Source organism: Spermophilus citellus, assembly GCF_964194105.1.
Source record: "Spermophilus citellus genome assembly, chromosome: 4".
Taxonomy (NCBI): Eukaryota; Metazoa; Chordata; class Mammalia; order Rodentia; family Sciuridae; genus Spermophilus; species Spermophilus citellus.
Genome location: NC_138185.1, coordinates 3,368,589 through 3,388,396, shown reverse-complemented (window position 1 = coordinate 3,388,396; position 19,808 = coordinate 3,368,589). Strand labels below are relative to the sequence as shown.

Below are 19,808 nucleotides of genomic sequence, written 5' to 3'. Positions count from 1 at the left end.
GTACTTTAAACCTTGATTTACTCTATGTAAATCAGTAAATAACTACATCAAAATTTGCTCATAGGAAACTTTGGAAATAAAATTTAGATTCTTTTAGTAAAGATACTGTTTAAAAAGTTTATTTATCCCAGGAATATTAGACCTTCTAATTTCACAAAATATCATTTGAGGAATTGTTTATCATAAGTAATTCAAAACTATTAGAAAACAACTATTATTCATAAATTACCATTAGGCATAAATTATATTTATCTAATGACAAATTATCTGTGTCCCAAAGACACTTTTGAATTTGTTTATACTAAAGTAATTTAAAATGCATGATTGTATATAAAGAGTTTATAATTCTTTCATATATCACATTATGCTAATATTTTATTAAATATTATTTATAAATTTGAAATTATTTCAAATCTTAAAAGATATACTTGCCTCCAGCATCTAAAATTCTTTCACCCATACTACTCCTGTAAATTAAAATAATAGGTTATATACTGAACTAGTATTAATTAGAAAGCCCACATGTTTTGGGGGATTCAGTAAAATTTATAATTGGCTAGTATAAATGACTTTTGCAGAAAATTCATGCATATATTAAACCTACAAAGTTTGTATGTTTCAATTATTTAATGCAAGCTCATGGTTGCCTTATTGCCTTATAAAACATTCTTTAAATTCTTGACTTGAACAACTAATAAAAGCAATATAGTGCAAATTATTACATGAGTGTTAACATTTCTTGGTTAGAAAGTATTTTCCTTGCATCTTGAGGCATTTTGTCAAGCATGGCATTCATTTTTTTTAAGGTCTAGAAAAGAAAAAAAAGAATTAACTTTATACTCAGTAAAACATTAACTATTTATATAAACAGGCACATAAACTCAGAAGTTTTTTATCTTAATCACTGTATTTTATACAGGGAATGGAACAGGATAAAAGAAAGAATATATGAAAAATTAAATACAAAATGACAAATCATAGATATTAAAAACAGAATATAACATGACTCCTGTACTTAAAGCATTTATACCCTTTGCAAAATGGCAATTATTCTATTGTAAGTTCTATGGAAACAAAAAAAATTACCTTATTAATTTTGTTCTTATGGTATATGTATGTAAACAGACACAAATATAAGTTATTTTGGCATTCATATATTTAATGATCCCAATATCTTGATAACAATTTGTTTTAGCATGACTATATGTATATATAAATCCACATGGTTATGAATTTTTTACATTTAGGAAATATACCAGGCAATGGATTAAGTCAATATAAATACACTCCAAAAGTTGATTTAGCTTAAAATGAAATAAATCTTTAATTTGATGAATTAGTGTAAGATTTCTTTACTTGGAAATTCTTAGGATTAAAAGACAATCAAATGCGACTTTACCTCCTGCTGAATACAAATATTCACTCTTGAGTCAATAACCAGGGCACAAATTCGAGGTACGAAACTTTCTACTACTTGCTGTTTACCTGAATAAAAGTGTTAAATTGTTGATAAATGTTAATTGTAAATCCTTTAAAAAGGCAGTTTTTTTTTCTTACATCAATTAGTGGGAAGGATGTATTATTGCAATTCTGAAGAAGGGCATCAGGAAGCATGAAATAAGCCCATATCCAACTTCTCATTTCAGGAATTTGCTATGCTGTATTTCATAATGTAAATTTTAAAAATAACTACAGAAATACCGCAACAGAAAATGGATAACTTTCCAAAGTAACTAGAAGATAAAATATACTGAGATAAAAAGATATGACAATTTACTTTCAAAAATCAATTATATAATTACTGATGCTTTAGGGCCTTTTCCTCCCCTAAAAAACGAGTAAGAATTTAGATGAGATTGTTATGTTAATTGTAAGAAAATCAAATCAATGAAAAGGAAGTGTTAATTATTATTTAAATAGACCACAATTAATTTAAAACTTTTTGGCTTTGAAGATAACAAATAGCTGTATTTATAAATTATTGACCAGACTCAACTGGCATCTTGGGGAAGTCTTACTCAACCAATAAAAATACAGAGATAAAATAACTTTGATCTGACTGCTTATCACAAGACACTTGCTAGTCACAAGTGAAAGGGCATGTTCTGCATTCTCTTGATTCTATCAGATCAAAGGCTGGCAAATTATGGCACGCCAACTAAGTCCAACCCACTGTTTTTGTATGGCTATATTTACATATAAGCAGGTACCTACAGACGACATATGAATGTCATGTTTTATTGAACCAGTGCCAAAGGTGAGCTTCATTCATTCTCTTGTCTTAGTCAGCCATTGTCAGTTATGTGAATTTTTGTTAGAAATAGTAACCAAGTATGCTACTTGCCCTACAACACAGCAGTCCATGGCTTAATAGTGGCAAAGCTTTATTGTGACTCTTGAGACTCAGGACCAAGACTAAACTTTTTCTGAATAAGAATTATCTTTACTATTACTGAATACTGAACATCTCTTTTGATAACTAGCTTTGATTGTAGAGTTGAAAATGCTGCTTAATGAATTGAGCCCTAAATTATAAGACAAAGAGTGCTCATGATGAATTTACACTGCAATAAAGTTGTTTTAATGATAACTAAAGTTGTCAGTGGCAAGTAATACCAAGCTACCTTGTACATTTCCTAAACTATTAGAAGTTATGACAAAAAGCAACATCTCCATTCCCACACAAATTTATAGGGCATATTTTTTTTCCACACTGTAACTATGGGTCCACCCGTGTTTTTGGACCTTAATATGAATTCAAAGGAAATTTCCCTATTTCAAAGTCCTTTTAATAGGTGCAACTCAGGTGCTTCCCAATAGCCTTCAATTGGAAGAGATTATCTATAATGCAATGACATTTTAAAAGGCAAATATTTAAAAAATAACCTAACAGAATTCTGTTAATGAGTTCTAAGTAATAACCATGTTCAATTGAGATCATGCTTATGAACTTATATATTCTGCTTGAAAAGACATTTTTCTAATTTGACATACATAAATTTCCTGAAGGTAAACATTAGCAAATGAATATATGTAATCAATTTTGAAAATAGGGCACACTAACTTTAAACAATAGTGAAATGTTACCCCCCTCAAAAAAAGAATGCTATCTTTCTCATTAGTAGATCTATGTACTACAAATAATTCAATTATTTTATTCTCAATTATATTAATAGAACATTTGCAGACATTTGTTTTCTTTGTTATTATATAAGTATCTACATAATAGTCTCATTTTTTTCTCTTGGCCTACAACATCCAAAGTTTTATTATCTTTTTGATCCCTTATAGATAAAAAGTTTCTAACATTAGGACATATTACATGAATTGCAAAATTATACTAAAACTTGCAAAATTATACTAAAACTAACAGTAAGTCATTGTTGCAGCAGAAATGTTTATTTTACCTTCATCATCGATGTCATGTATGACCTAAAAAAAAGTGAATAATATTTAATGTATAATTTATTATCTTCTAATAAAAATCATTAAAAATGGTATTAAAATGGCAATTTATATTTTAATTCATAGCATAATTAAATTTTATTAATGAACCGTTGAATCAGATAAACCAATAGAAATGTTTTTTGCAATCTAAACAGACTAATCCAACCAAATCATTAATCAATCTGTTACTGACTCTTGAATAGAGAACACAAATGATTTTCTAAATAAACACATGCTTTATAACATCAGTTAATCAATGTGATTTTTACCATCAAAAGATCAAATAAGTCTTCTATCATATTTATAACAGCTTCATCTTTTGAATTTCCTCGACTGAGAATAATCTCTCTGGATTTTTCAAACCAGGTAACCATGTAGAAAAAAAACAGGAATTATACATATTAGTTCATTTGAATTCCATTTTAATAAGTTTGAAAATGTATTTTTATTTGTATAGATAGTAAACCTAGGCAAAAAGAGACATTAAAAATAAAAATTTCAGTACTGTATCAAAATAAGTTCATGCTTCTAAACATCTTCTTCATTTTTGTTTTTTGGTTAACTCACTATAAGATGGGAATGGATGAATCTAATCTAAGTCTAGGTAGAAGATCTTTATTTCCCCCTTCAAATTCCTAGTGCAGGTACATTTGTTAGAGTATATGAAAATAAATTATCATTGCAATGTAGATTATTTTGGTATCATTACTATATGAAAAGTTTCAGCACTATTCTATTTTAGTCAATTAATTTAGATACTTGAGTACATACTACTTTCCAGGCACCGTCCAAGATACTGGTTATACAGTAATTGATATAAAGACAATAATATCCTAAATATTGGCATAGGAGACGGTCAGTAAACAATATAAAAACAAAAATGAAATTAGTGACTAAGAACAGTTAAATAAAAAATAAAGGTCAAAGGGAGACCACAGACCTTAAATTCACATGATTATCAAGGAGCTTTCCTACAATCTCCTTGTGATCTTTACTTTTGTAGCATATACCACAAGGTTTAAAAATATTTATTTTCAAAATTTTGCAGAAATCTTCCAAATTTATTTTTTGACAGTTGGGACCATTTTAATAAAAAGTACATCTTTTATACTTCCCTTACATGCATATTTTACATATTCTATACTTATCTTTTGAACTAGTCCTTGTTTTATCATGGTTTGAAGCCCAGCTTGTCCCAATATGCTGATATTTTTGCCACATCTTCCAATAGAAACCAAAATGGTTGAGGCAGTTTGGATATTCTTTTTATTAAGTTCCTGAAATGAAAAGTATACATTTAAACTTCTATAAAAACAAAATAGTATAGAATAGGAATTGTGTCAGGAGCATTATACTTATAGTTCTAATCCTCACAAATGCTGAAAGATTACCATCATCTTTATTTCTGAAAGCACCAAGCACTGATCAGGGCTGGGGTTGTAGCTCAGTGGTAAAGCATTTGCCTTGCATTGTCTGAGGCACTGGGTTCAATTCTCAGCACTGAATAAATAAAATAAAGGTCTATTCACAACTAAAAAATAAATAAAAGCATGCTAAGTTTATTTTAAAAATATCAAGTTGTTTAAACTAAAAACTAAAAACAGGTAAACAGTGTTTTTTTACACCCCACGATTATGCTGGACACAATAAAAATTTGATGAAAAAATTGAAGTCAACGTTAAAACATTATTATTAAAATAATACTTTTACACAAGATACAAAAAACCCAGCATATCTGACTACTAAGTTCTTAGTGGGACTTAAATAGTAAAGAAAACGACATAATATTTAGCTGCATAATATTTAATAATGGTAAGAGTTCAATGTGTTAAAACTCCTCAAATGAAAAATAAAAAAGCAAATGGTAAAATAAACATTTATCTATATAGTTGAAAGCAATATTTCCTAAGCCTCTTCATTTTTTTCTAATGGTGTACTCCCTAGAAAATAAAAATCTAACAATTTTAACAACTTTAAGCAAAAATTAATAATTTACCCTGCATATAAGGTCATCCAACTTGTGGAAAAACTGTTTACTGCATTTAATCTTCACATCTTCACATATATCAATTTGTAAAAGTGTTTTCAAAGGTTTGAAATTATTTTTTCTTAAAGCATCATCAATGCACTTTTCCAACTGCTAGAGAAATACAGTTAATGGCACATATATTAAATCAAAACCAAAATAGTTCCCTTATGCATTCTAGTAATTTGAGAATTATTTTCACACAAAACCTCTCAAACAAACTAATAATTCAATTTTTAAAAAACCTACCTACTATTAAATCTGAAGTAACTGACAGATTAACTTTATCTGTTAACAAAATTCTAGGTAAGAAAAATATTTCACAAATATGGCCAAATTAATCTTTTATTGTTAGAGTCACCATTATTATACTGGACACAATGAAAATTTGATGAAAAAAGTGAAATCAACTTTTTAATAATATTTTAATACCATAGATAAAATTAGCATATCTGACTACCAAGTTCTTAGTGTGATTTAAATAGTAAAGAAAACTGCATAAAGATAGGCAAAAACACCTTTTAAAAACTATACCAATCAATATAATTTAAATAGTACTCTTATGTAATATTTATAACGTTTACAAAACTTGCCTTCCCTGCTATTTAGTATAATTTCAGTAATGAGTTTTCATAATTCAAGCTGACCACTAAGCAGACTTGATGTTGAATCATATACAATGTAAATAGATTTTATTAAAACTTAAACTACAAGTTTAAAAAGTTGATATAAAAATATCCAGGCATACTACTATGACTTAAATTAGTAAGTAAAAGGTATATGTATAAAGAATCATTATCTTTAATATCCTACATTTTAATATGATTTTGAAAACATATCATTAAATGAATGAAAGGAAATATTTATGTAAATTGATCTACTCTAACCATTTCATAAAAACATGGAAGCTTAGTTACTGCCAAAGATTATAGCACTGAAACTGGGTGTAGCATCTTGCACGCTATAGTCCCAGTGGGTTGGGAGGCTAAGGCAGGAGAATTTCAAGTTCCAGACCAGCTTTAGCAATTTGGTGAGGTCCTGTCTCAAAATGAAAAAAGAAAAAAAATGGCTGTGGCTGTGGCTCAGTGGCTGAGAGCCCCAAGTTGTTCAATTCCTAGTACTGGGGAGGGGGGGGATGGGGGGGATAGTGAGAGAGATGGAGGGAGGGAGAGAGAAAGAGAAAGAAGATTGACTGAGATTATAGTACTGAATATGTACAATTACATGAAAAATGATTTTAGGAATTAAAAGACTTCCTTCTGTTCTCCAGGACTACATACCTGAAGATCTGGTCGTATTGGCATTTTTGTCTTTGTTTAAAAACAGCAGGAGAAAGCAAATACCTATGAAAGAAAATATTTTCTGTGCCTTATAATCTGTTTCATGTGTTTATAATTTAATAATCTTAACATGCATAAATGAATATCGCTACTTATAGCAAAGGCAATAAATATAGTTTACATTCCTCACTAGATATTTTTCATACATGCTACTTATACCAAAGGCAGTAAATATAGTTTAAGTTCCTCAGTGGATATTTTCATATTTATCAAATTATATATCTAGTCAAAAACATTTCTAGAGAAAAGTTTAAAGATCATTTACCCAAATCCTTTTTAAAAATAGATTATTTAAATTAATGTCAAAGAGTCCTGCCAAAAGGTCACAAAGCTAGTTAGTAAAAGAAACCTAGAGATCCAACATGGCGACGGGCGCGGAGAGATCAAGTCTCTGACCTCTTCAGCTGTGCGGGCATAGGGAGTCGTAAACAGTCTAAATGCTGTTTGCTCAGGATCACTAGGCATTGCTGAGCTGACGTGGATCTGGGGCGAACAGTCTGGGCCTCTCAGAACACACACTGAGCCCGGATTGGCTGAATTCAAGCTCCCATTGGCCTGCTTCCCGCAGACAAACAGCTGTGACTCAGCACTAATGCATCCCGCTGAAACAACTGGTCGGCCCTTCTGATCCTATGGAGGTAAATGCCAACCGAGCCTTCATAGGCAGTGGCCACAGGATTTAAACGGGGCTTGGGAGAGACAGTCAGGACCCACCAGTTGCATTGGTCACCCGGCAAAGGGAAATGAACTGTCGCCATTTGCAAGAGATACCACCATGGCAGAGAACTTACGTCACCAGACTGTGGTGGAGGAGTTAACGCCATTGAAACCTGCGGCTACAGTGACTTCTTCCCTTCCCTTCTAATACCTTTCCTCCCAAGCATCAAATAAATTTATAGGAGTAAACAGTAACTCAGCAGTCAAACAGAACAAGAAGTAACATGAGCAGCATGAAAAAGCAAGGAAGAAAAGAGTACAAACAATGCAGGACAGCGTAAATATTCAGGAGGACCTAGAGTCATCAGAAAAATGGTCATATAAAGAACTCAAGTCATAGTAGCTGGGGGGTGATCTGGGCTGTTGATCTGGACCCCGGCAGGGACGAAGGGTCGAGTGCCCGAGATGCATTCGGGAAATGCGAGAAGCATCCTGCATCGCTTGACCTGAAAAAGCCGCGGACAGCGGCTCCATGCCTCCAGGCCCCGGAATCTAGCAGGCATCCTGCGGCCCGAGGTTACCCTCCGTGACCAGATTAGAAGACATGACTGGATTCTCCTGAATAGAGACTCCTCAGCCTACCTTGCAGCCTGATTTGACGTTGTGACTAATTCTGAGCAATGGGATACAATTAGAAGAGATGTGTTTGACTTCTGTTTGTCCTTAATAGGAAAGTGCAAGTCCTTCCATGCTGGCTGGCATGCAGATGAAGTGGCTCGATTTTGAGCAACATCTTGTACCATGAAGAGGTTCAGCAAAGCAAGAAGATGTGCAGAGCCTGGAGAACAACAACTTATGAAGCTGCCGTATGAGCCTTGGGGTTGGTTAGGAAGAAAGGCTGAGAATGCAATTCTTGGAGCTGAGACAGCCTTCTTCCAACTATTCGGTAACAGTCATGAAGACAAAAAATATGCTGAGGAAGGCAGAGTGGAAAAAACAGCCTAGTTTCTTGAGGAAATTGCTGAGCCATTTCACCAAGTCAAGAACATATATCTTCAGGTGTATTGCTATAGCATATTGTGATGGATAAGCTACTATTTGGTGTTCCGATCGTTGCATCCTGGATGATATGATACGTTCCATGAATGGCACAAGGAGTTGAGCAACAAGGCATCAAATCTTATTCAGCAGATAACACGGAAAAACAACTAGAATTCAGTCAGCTATCCAAAAAAGGATATCATGTTTAACAAAAATAAAGTGAATTTGAACATGGTGGCTAGTTGTTGTCATGGATTTAGGCTGTATTTTGGAATACTAATATGGCATGAATCCATAATTGCTTAACTCAAAAATAAAAGCCATTCTGTGCCAAAAAAAAAAAAAGAACTCAAGGAACACCTTAGACAGATGGAATGGAACCTTAAAGAGGATACGAGACAGCAAACTCAAACAGTGAAAGAACACATTGAAAACGAATTACATAAACAGATAAAAGAAGAAGTTAAGCATCTTTATCAGGAGATAGAGATTATAAAAAAAATCAAACAATAATTCTAGAAATGAAGGAAACTATAAACCAAATTAAAAACTCAAATGAGAGTATCACTAACAGAGTGGAGCAAGTAGAAGCCAGAACGTCAGATAATGAAGACAAAATATATCATCTTGAAAAGAGTCTAGCCAACTCAGAAAGGCAGGTAAAAAATCACAAGAAAAACATCCAAGAGATATGGGATAACATAAAAAAAACAAACTTAAGAGTCATCAGGATAGAGGAAGGTATAGAGATTCAAACCAAGGGAATGAGTAACCTGCTGAATGAAATAATTACAGAAAACTTTCCAGAAATAAAAAAAGGAAACAGATATACAAATTGAAGATGCATACAGGACACCGAGCACACAAAATCACAGTAGACCAACGCCAAGACACATTGTTATGAAGATATCCAATATACAGAACAAAGAGAAAATATTAAAAGCTACAAGAGAAAAGAGGCAGATTACATTCAGGGGTAAACCAATAAGGTTAACAACGGATTTTTCATCACAGACGCTGAAAGCAAGAAGGTCCTGGAACAATGTATTTCAAACACTGAAAGACAATGGATGCCAACCAAGAATTCTGTATCCAGCAAAATTAAGCTTCAGGTATGACAACGAAATAAAAATCTTTCATGATAAACAAAAGTTAAAAGAATTTGCAGCCAGAAAACCAGCATTGCAAAACATCTTGAGCAAAACACTACACGAGGAAGAAATGAAAAACAATAACCAAAACCATCAGTGGGAAGTGCCTCGGTAAAGACAGAGGGCGGGGGGAAAGATAATCATGGAGAAACAAACTAAATTTTAAAAAAAGGATAAATAATCAAACATGGCTGGAAATACAAACCATATATCAATAGTAACTCTAAATGTTAATGGCTTAAACTCTCCAATAAAGTGACATAGGCTGGTATCATGGATTAAAAAAACAAATCCAACAATATGCTGCCTCCAGGAGACACATCTGATTGGAAAAGACATACACAGGCTGAAGGTGAAAGGATGGGAAAAAATATACCACGCACACGGTCCTTGTAAGCAAGCAGGGGTGGCCATCCTCATATAGAATAAAATCGACTTCAAGACTAAGTTAATCAAAAGGGATAAGGAAGGACATTATATACTGTTAAAAGGAACCACTCACCAACAAGACATAACAATTATCAATATTTATGCACCAAATAATGGTGCTGCGACATTCATAAAACAAATTCTCCTCAAGTTCAAGAATCAAATAGACCACAACACAATAATTATGGGTGACTTCAACACACCTCTCTCACCATTGGACAGATCCTCCAAACAAAAGTTGAATAAAGAAACAATAGAACTCAATACCACAATCAATAACCTAGACTTAACTGACATATATAGAATTTTGAACCATCATCACGTGGATATACTTTTTTCTCAGCAGCACATGGATCCTTCTCAAAAATAGACCATAAATATAAAGGGGTAAATATAAATATAAAGGGGTGGAGATAATACCATGCATTTTATCTGATCATAATGGAATGAAACTGGAAATCAATGATAAAAGAAGGAAGGAAAAATCCTACATCACATGGAAAATGAACAGTATGTTACTGAATGATCAATGGGTTACAGAAGACATAAAGGAGGAAATAAAAAAATTCTTAGAGATAAATGAAAATACAGACACAACATATCGGAATCTATGGGACACAATGAAAGCAGTTTTAAGAGGGAAATTCATCGCCTGGAGGTCATTCCTCAAAAAAAGAAAAAACCAACAAATAAATGAGCTCACACTTCATCTCAAAGCCCTAGAAAAGGAAGAGCAAAACAACAGCAAATGTAGCAGAAGGCAAGAAATAATTAAAATCAGAGTGGAAATCAATGAAATTGAAACAAAAGAAACTATTGAAAAAATTAACAAAACTAAAAGTTGGTTCTTCGAAAAAATAAATAAGATCTACAGACCTTTAGCCATGCTAACGAAGAGAAGAAGAGAGAGAACTCAAATTACTAACATACGCGATGAAAAAGGCAATATTACAACAGACGCTTCAGAAATACAGAAGACAATTAGAAATTATTTTGAAAACCTATATTCCAATAAAATAGAAGATAGTGAAGACATCGATAAATTTCCCTCTAAAATCTGGAACAAGACTGGGATGCCCTCTATCACCACTTCTATTCAATATAATTCTCGAAACACTGGCCAGAGCAATTAGACGAAAGAAATTAAAGGCATAAAAATAGGAAAAGAAGAACTTAAATTATCACTATTTGCAGACGACATGATTCTATACCTAGAAGACCCAAAAGGGTCTACAAAGAAACTACTAGAACTAATAAATGAATTCAGCAAAGTGGCAGGATATAAAATCAACATGCATAAATCAAAGGCATTTCTGTATATCAGCGACAAAACTTCTGAAACGGAAATGAGGAAAAACACTCCATTCACAATATCCTCAAAACAAATAAAATACTTGGGAATCAACCTAACAAAAGACGTGAAAGATTTATACAATGAAAACTACAGAACCCTAAAGAGAGAAGTAGAAGAAGATCTTAGAAGATGGAAAAATGTACCCTGTCATGGATAGGCAGAACTAACATCATCAAAATGGCGATATTACCCAAAGTTCTCTACAGGTTTAATGCAATGCCAATCAAAATCCCAACGGCATTTCTTGTAGAAACAGATAAAGCAATCATGAAATTCATATGGAAAAACAAAAGACCCAGAATAGCAAAAGCAATTCTAAGCAGGAAGTGTGAATCTGGAGGTATAGCGATACCAGAGTTCAAACTGTACTACAAAGCACCAGTAACAAAAACAGCGTGGTACTGGTACCAAAACAGGCAGGTGGACCAATGGTACAGAATAGAGGACACAGAAACCAATCCACAAAAGTACAACTTTCTTATATTTGATAAAGGGGCTAAAAGCATGCAATGGAGGAAGGATAGCATCTTCAACAAATGGTGCTGGGAAAACTAGAAATCCATATGCAACAAAATGAAACTGAATCCCTTTCTCTCGCCATGCACAAAAGTTAACTCAAAATGGATCAAGGAGCTTGATATCAAATCAGAGACACTGCGTCTGATAGAAGAAAAACTTGGCTACGATCTACATACTGTGGGGTTGGGCTCCAAATTCCTTAATAGGACGCCCATAGCCCAAGAGTTAATAACAAGAATAAATAAATGGGACTTACTTAAACTAAAAAGTTTTTTCTCAGCAAGAGAAACAATAAGAGAGGTAAATAGAAAGCCTACATCCTAGGAACAAATTTTTACCCCTCACACTTCAGATAGAGCCCTAATATCCAGAATATACAAAGAACCCAAAAAATTAAACAATAAGATAACCCAATCAACAAATGGGCCAAGGACCTGAACAGACACTTCTCAGAGGAGGATATACAATCAATCAACAAGTACATGAAAAAATGCTCACCATCTCTAGCAGTCAGAGAAATGCAAATCAAAACCACCCTAAGATACCATCTCACTCCAGTAAGATTGGCAGCCACTATGAAGTCAAACAACAACAAGTGCTGGGAAGGATGTGGAGAAAAGGGTACACTTGTACATTGCCGGTGGGACTGCAAATTGGTGAGGCCAATTTGGAAAGCAGTATGGAGATTCCTGGGAAAGCTGGGAATGGAACCACCATTTGACCCAGCTATTGCCCTTCTCGGACTATTCCCTGAAGACCTTAAAAGAGCGTACTACAGGGATACTGCACATCAATGTTCATAGCAGCACAATTCACAATAGCTAGACTGTGGAACCAACCCAGATGCCCTTCAATAGATGAATGGATAAAAAAAATGTGGCATTTATACACCATGGAATATTACGCAGCACTAAAAAATGACAAAATCATGGAATTTGCAGGGAAATGGATGGCACTAGAGCAGATTATGCTTAGTGAAGCTAGCCAATCCCTAAAAAACAAATACCAAATATCTTCTTTGATATAATGAGAGCAACTATGAACAGAGCAGGGAGGAAGAGCAGGAAGAAAAGATTAACATTAAACAGAGATATGAGATGTGAGGGAAAGGGAGAGAAAAGGGAAATTGCATGGAAATGAAGGGAGACCCTTATTGCTAAAATTACATATAAGAGGTTGTGAGGGGAATGGGAAAATAAACAAGGAGAGAAATGAATTACAGTAGATGGGGTAGATAGAGAAGATGGGAGGGAAGGGGAGGGGGGATAGTAGAGGATAGGAAAGGTATCAGAATACAACAGTTACTAATAGGGCATTATGTAAAATTGTGGATGTGTAACTGACGTGATTCTGCAATCTGCATTTGGGGTAAAAATTGGGAGTTCATAACCCACTTGAATCTAATGTATGAAATATGATATGTCAAGAGCTTTGTAATGTTGTGAACAACCAATTTAAAAATAAATAAAAAATAAATGAAAAAAAAATTTTAAAAAGCCAAAAAAATAAAAAATAAAAAGAAACCTAGGTCTTCTTCACCTTCATTCCTACTGTATTGTTCTACATTGGGGAATGAGAAGAAAAATATTCTTGTATTAATATTTGACTGAAATTTAGGCTAATAATAAATTATTCAGGAAGAAAGAATATGCAAATACATTAAGAACAAGACTGATTAGAACATACAAATATACAAGGAAGAGTGAGGAAAAGGTAACCCAAGTACATTTTATATTTGAAAGAATGTTCAGAAAAAAGAGAACCTTAGTTTCTGGCCAAATGCCCAAATCAAGTAGAGAGTATCACTTTCCCAAAGTAATGTGGATCCCTTAAGACATGGGATGCACATACAAATGACCACCAAAAATTAATGTTTAAGGGGATGCATTCCCCAGGTTCTAAAGTGAGATTCAATGCTCCTGAAAACATGACCAAAAATAGATGATGCTTCTTCAAACAATCCTATTTAGGGAGTTTTTAAAAAGGAGAAAGTCAAAGGTCATTTATTTTTCCTTCCCTGAGCACTATGGGATTAATGATGCTGGAAATGGAGAAGAAAACAGATCACTGCTATAGTCATACTCAAAACCTAACATGATGTTTCATTTTGTAGAATGTGAGCAAGAATTGTGTCTACCTTTTACGGAAAAAGCAGCTGAAAATTAATGTGTGTCAGTGGTTTTTCTGAGAGTATTAGTGTATAATAACTTTCATTGATTATGCTCTTTTTTACCATATAATTTTAATAATTGCAGTATATAGACTTTTGAATTTATTAAAAAGTGAGAAATAGCTGAACTATTGAAAAGAAAAAGACCTGCAAAACCACCAGATGGTATTACCCAAACATTTTAAAATAACTGAATACCCATGTAAAGATTACAAAACAAGATTGATAATTTCAGCAGAGAATTGGAAACTGGGGTGAGAGATGAGTACAGTGACAGAAAATTTGAAAAAAAGAACCAATAATTCTAAAAATAATATGTCTATAATGAGATTAAGAACAAATAGATGGGTTTAATAGCAAATTAGTTGCTGATGAAGTGAAAATTAGTGAAATAAAGCTATATTATAAGAAATATTCAGAATGAAGTGCAAAGAGATTAAAATATTGGATTGGGATGTGGGACAAGAATATACAAGATATATGATAAAGTCATTATATGTAACCAGATTCCCAAGAGAGGAGATACAGAATAAGGTACATTGAAAGGTAACAATTTGGTCTCGGGTTGTGGCTCAGTGAAAGAGCACTTTCCTACCATATGTGAGGCACTAGGTTTGATCCTCAGCACCATATAAAAATAAATAAATAAAATAAAGGTACTGTGTCCATCTACAACTAAAAAGGTATTTAAAAAAAGAAAGAAAGGTAACAATTTTCTGAAACCAACAGAAGATATCAAACTTACAGATTCAAAAAACTCTGGTAGAAAAAAGAAAAACTACACCCAAACATACTATAGAAAGTTATTAAAATCAAAGGCAAAAATATTAAAAGGGAAAGAAGGCCAAAAAACCCTCTATGCAAATTAGAATTCTTTAGCCAGCAAAAAATATATCTAAAAATAATGAAAAATACATCTTAAGAGGAAAAAATAAGAAAAACTCAACTTATATAATGTTACCAGCAGACTCTCTAAATAAGATACTAAAATTTCAGAAGGAAATGATCCCATATAGAAGATGGAAGACCATAGGAAGAATCAAAGAGTTAAAAAATTCTAAATATATATTAAGCATATAAAATAATGTTTCATAATGTTATGTATAAATTTAAAATACATAACAGGCTATGTGGTCAATATAGTAGAAATGAACTTAAAGCATTCCACACTGTAATTATTAATATATGCTGATAAAAATTAGAATATCATTTTTAACAGTGAGCAAATACATCAGTATTAAAGTAAGGTAGGGGAAGGTAATGTTTTTCTTTTAATAAATCCAAAAGAACAGGAGGGAGAGAAGGAGCATGAGTGAGATCTCAACCCAGAACAGGAGGGACAAACAGAAAGCACAAAGTAAGATGGTACACTTAAAGTTAGTTATCAGTAATTATATTAATATATACAAGAAAATGAATTAAGAATGTGTCATCCTAAAATATGCTATTCTTCAAAACCATTTTGAATTAAAGTCACTTAAATAAAAAGGAGGTCTAAGATCACTCTGGCCTCCATTCTGTTTTTCAAAAGCAGAAGATGAAATTCCCATGTTAAAGATGCCCTTCCTATTACAAAGAAAGTAACATTCTTTCCATCAAGTACAGAAAAGTAAAGCCAAGAAAAATTTATACAAACAAATTTGTTAAACTAATCCTTACCTTTCTGGTCACTTTTCTACCCAATTACCTATATTAGTTCAAGCCTCTTCTGCCTTATCGTATTCTATGAATTACTAGTCTGTCTGACTCTAACTGCTTCTTTGGGTTTTCATATTCTTATGAGGGCTTCTGTGCTAGGTACAACTTGCATAAAATAAATCTGTGGTTTTCTCTCATTAATCTGTCTTAGGTCAACTTAATTCTCAGGCTTATCTGGGATGGGGGTGGGGGTCAAAATGAGAGGAAATTTTGTCTCCTCTACAACTCCAGTTTAAAACAAAAAAAAATTTAAATTTTATATATGCAATCCAAAAAATGATACTTTTAAGACACACATCTAGATAAAAATACAAAAAATAAAAGGATACACACCCTTTTATGTATAAAACATACAAATATTAACTAAAAGAAAGCTAGTTAAATTATATTAACATAGATTTACCAAAAGTCAATGTGGTATTAGCCAAGACAGATGGAACACAACAGATAATCCAGACATAACTTATAACGACTTCTGGTTTATGATACAAAGGAGTAAAGACAGACTGTTCAATTAATTGTACTGTTCAACTGAATGACCATAAGCAATACAACCAAGCCTCACTAATGCTTACCAACTATCATATCATATGCAAACATGCCTAAGTGGATTGAAAATTAAAATGTAAAAAGGTGAAATAATATATTAGAACAACTTCTAGACTTTATAAGTAAGGATTTTTATTATAAAAGCACTAACTAAATAGACATTACTAAAAAAAAATAAAGTCCCAATTTCTATACAAAAAAAACCACTAACCATTCAGGAAAAAACTATGTTGGGTAAGCTTACAATTAAAAATACTTGTTCAAAATACATCATTAAGAAAGTAATAAAGCAAGCCACAAAGTAAAAGTCATTGTGGCTGCATTTTTACAGCCACCAAGTCTTTTTTTCTAAACTAGATGAAGAATTCTTGTATCACTTTTAAAAAGATAACAAAAATGGAAAAGAAACTCTAATTGGCTTATTTATATGTTATTTTATGGTTAAGATGCAAAAAGAGTACTGTCCATCTTTTTAATTGTTGCCATCCTAAAAGTTTACATAGTATTTTCTTAAAGTCATTTTGTATTTGTATTTCCCTGATGAACTATATACAGAGGAGCTTGTAATGTGTTTATCTGTATACAGAGATCTTCTTTCATGAAGTTTCTATTCCCATCTTATGTTAATTAATTGTTGTGTGCTTACTGCATTTTATGAGTTCCTCAATGCATTTTGAGAATTCCTCACACATTCTAGAAACAAATCTTTTTTAAAATATACCATTTGCAAAATTTTCTTCCAGACTATGGCCTGTCTTTGTATTCACTTGATAATGTCTTGTGAAGAGCAAAACCTTTTTAATAATGCAGTTCGTCAATTTGTTCTTTCAGGCTCATGCTTTTCATACATAGCTAATAAATCCATGCCTAACCCAAGGTCATGAAGGTTTTATATTTTTGTTCCCTTATAGTTTGAGGTTTTCCATTCAGGCCTATGCTCCATTTATTTGCATATATAATATAACATGTAAATAAAAGGCTTCTTTTTCCTTACCAAATTGATATCCAGCTATTTTGGTACCATCCTTTCTCCACCAAACTGCCTTTTCATTTTCATCTCTACCAAAAGTCAGAGTCCATGTATGTATGGGACTATTTCTAAACTTTCTATTCTTCTATGTAATATTTCCCTACTATCCTTTTAAATTTCTTCATAATCAGATGTAGATGTTGCCTCTATTATTCCAGATATTTAGTATTTTTCTTCTTTCTCTGGTGTCTACAGTTTTATTTTATTAATCTTCTAAAAAGAGCAATTTTGATTTGATATTTTCTGTTTTCAATTTAATTAATTTCTGCTGATTTCTTTATTCTCTTTCTTTTACTTGAGTTAAATTTTTCTTTTTCCCTTCTAGTTCCTGAAGTTAGAAATTTAGGACAACAATTTTCAGACCTTTTTTCTATAATAGGCAGTTACTGCAATAAATTTTGTCTTAAATACTGCTTTAGTGGTATTCAACAAATTTTGATATATTATTCTTTTCACTTTCATTTTGTTCAAATTACTATGAACTATCTCTCTTGATTTCTTTCTTTGATCCATGAATTATTTAGAAGTATGTATTCATATATGTATTCATAGTCACAGAACATGCCTGGCATGATTTGCATCATTTTAATTTTTTTCAAAGTTTTTTCATGGCCCTGAACATGGATTATTTTGGTAAACGTTCCATGTGTACTTGAGAATAATGAATATTCTGCTACTGGATGAAATGTTCTAAAATGGTTAAGTCAAGTTAAATGATTGCACCATTCAAATCTTCTACAGTTTCACTAATTTTACTTATTCTATCAATAATTTAGGAATATTGACCTTTTCAGTGATAATTACATATGTAAATATTTTACATTTGCTTTTTTGAATTATAACTTTGAATTTCACAGTATATTTTACATTGATAGCATTTCTCCAGTTAGACTAGCTATATTTCAAAAGCTAAATATATATGACTAATGGCTACTTTACTAGAAAGCGTAGTCCATGGAACAAATCTGTTTCTTGTTTATATCTTGACTATATATTATCCCAGCCTGTTTTTCTGGCTCTCAAAATTTCATGAGTGACTTGATATTCAATAATTGTGCTTCAGAAGAAAAAAATCCCAAACAAAATCTATATCATAGAAAAATTCCAATGCATTAAATTAAAAAATAAAAATAAAAACAAACAATAGAAGAAAATCTAGAAGAATGTCTCCTCTACTAGTGAGAGAGACCTTCTTGAGACACAAAAATTAAAAACTACAAAAGCAAAGATAGACATTATAATCACACCAAGACAACACATTAAAGGAAAAGTATGAGGAAAACCAGGTAAAACTAGTTAAAAGATTCTGATCTGATGAGGGCCAAATATAGATAGATAATAGATAACAGAAAAAGATTAGTACTCCTGTTATTAAACTTGTGTTAATATTCAAAACTTTTACTATATTATTTGATTAAACAGATTGTGCAAATATATAGTTGGAAATGTTAACTGAACAAGAGAGACTTATTTAGTCACCAGAACTTATTTAATGCCACATCTCCTGACTGTCAACCTACAAAAGAAGTCTATGATGCTGACCAGCTATCTACTTGTTAATGTATTCCCCTGGTAATAAGGTTTCAATTGACATCTGATTCCTAAATGTTTTAAATACATGTAATGTTTCTTCAAAGAGAGCATTGGTATTCCCTTCTCCCAAATGCACAAGGGTAACAACCCAATCACTAGGTTTCTTTAAAAAAAAAAAAAAAAGAGGAAAAACTAGAAGTTCAAAACTGTGTTCATTTCAATTAAATGTAACAACAATATTGTCTGTTTTAAAATGTAACTAGTTTGTAAAAACCTCATAGAGAACTGTGGAATAAATAATTGAATTTATGTTGATTTGTCTCTAGGCTCAGAAATCATCTTCTCCATCCTCCCTCCCAGTATCAAAGGATTAAACTTCAGAAGTAACCAAAGCAGCTTCCATTCAAGAATCTGCTGGGGGAGTATCCAGCAAAGAAAAGTATAAGTTGAGGGAGGAACCTGCACTAAAAGAAGAGGTTTTACAAACCTCAGACACTCCACAAGAGGTAGCAGCAGTTAGCTTCTGTGATACTACAAAGAAAATGTTTGCTATACTACTATATTAATTTCCAAGAGCTACCTTAACAAAGCATGAATAACTCAATGACTTAGAACACCAGGAATTTATTATCTCAGTACTAGAAACTAAAAATCTGAAAAAAAATCAAGATGGGAGTAGGACCATACTCCCTTTGATGATACCCAGGGAAGGATCCTTCCTTACCTGTTCCAGCTTCTGGTAGCATGTCTTAACCTGTGGGAGCATAGTTCCAACCTTGGACTCCTTTTGTTGCATAGTTTTCTCCATTTTTACTCTTCCAAGTGCCTTCTTTCTATGCCTATTTGTGGACATATTTCCCCTTT

At 32.4% G+C, this 19,808-nt stretch overlaps 1 protein-coding gene across 1 annotated transcript in view; it reads right to left on the bottom strand.

Moving 5' to 3' along the window:
* The window catches only part of SYCP2 (synaptonemal complex protein 2), an 88,948-nt gene that overhangs the window by 63,525 nt on the left and 5,615 nt on the right, over positions 1–19,808 (bottom strand). The window contains exons 2-9 of the mRNA XM_081291963.1: positions 6,754–6,816; positions 5,444–5,587; positions 4,592–4,724; positions 3,717–3,817; positions 3,408–3,432; positions 1,400–1,485; positions 723–808; positions 433–467 (exon numbers count right to left, since the gene is read on the bottom strand). Of these exons, the coding sequence (XP_081148089.1) occupies positions 433–467; positions 723–808; positions 1,400–1,485; positions 3,408–3,432; positions 3,717–3,817; positions 4,592–4,724; positions 5,444–5,587; positions 6,754–6,777 (634 nt within the window). The 5' untranslated portion in view covers positions 6,778–6,816. The remainder of the gene's footprint in view (positions 1–432; positions 468–722; positions 809–1,399; positions 1,486–3,407; positions 3,433–3,716; positions 3,818–4,591; positions 4,725–5,443; positions 5,588–6,753; positions 6,817–19,808) is intronic.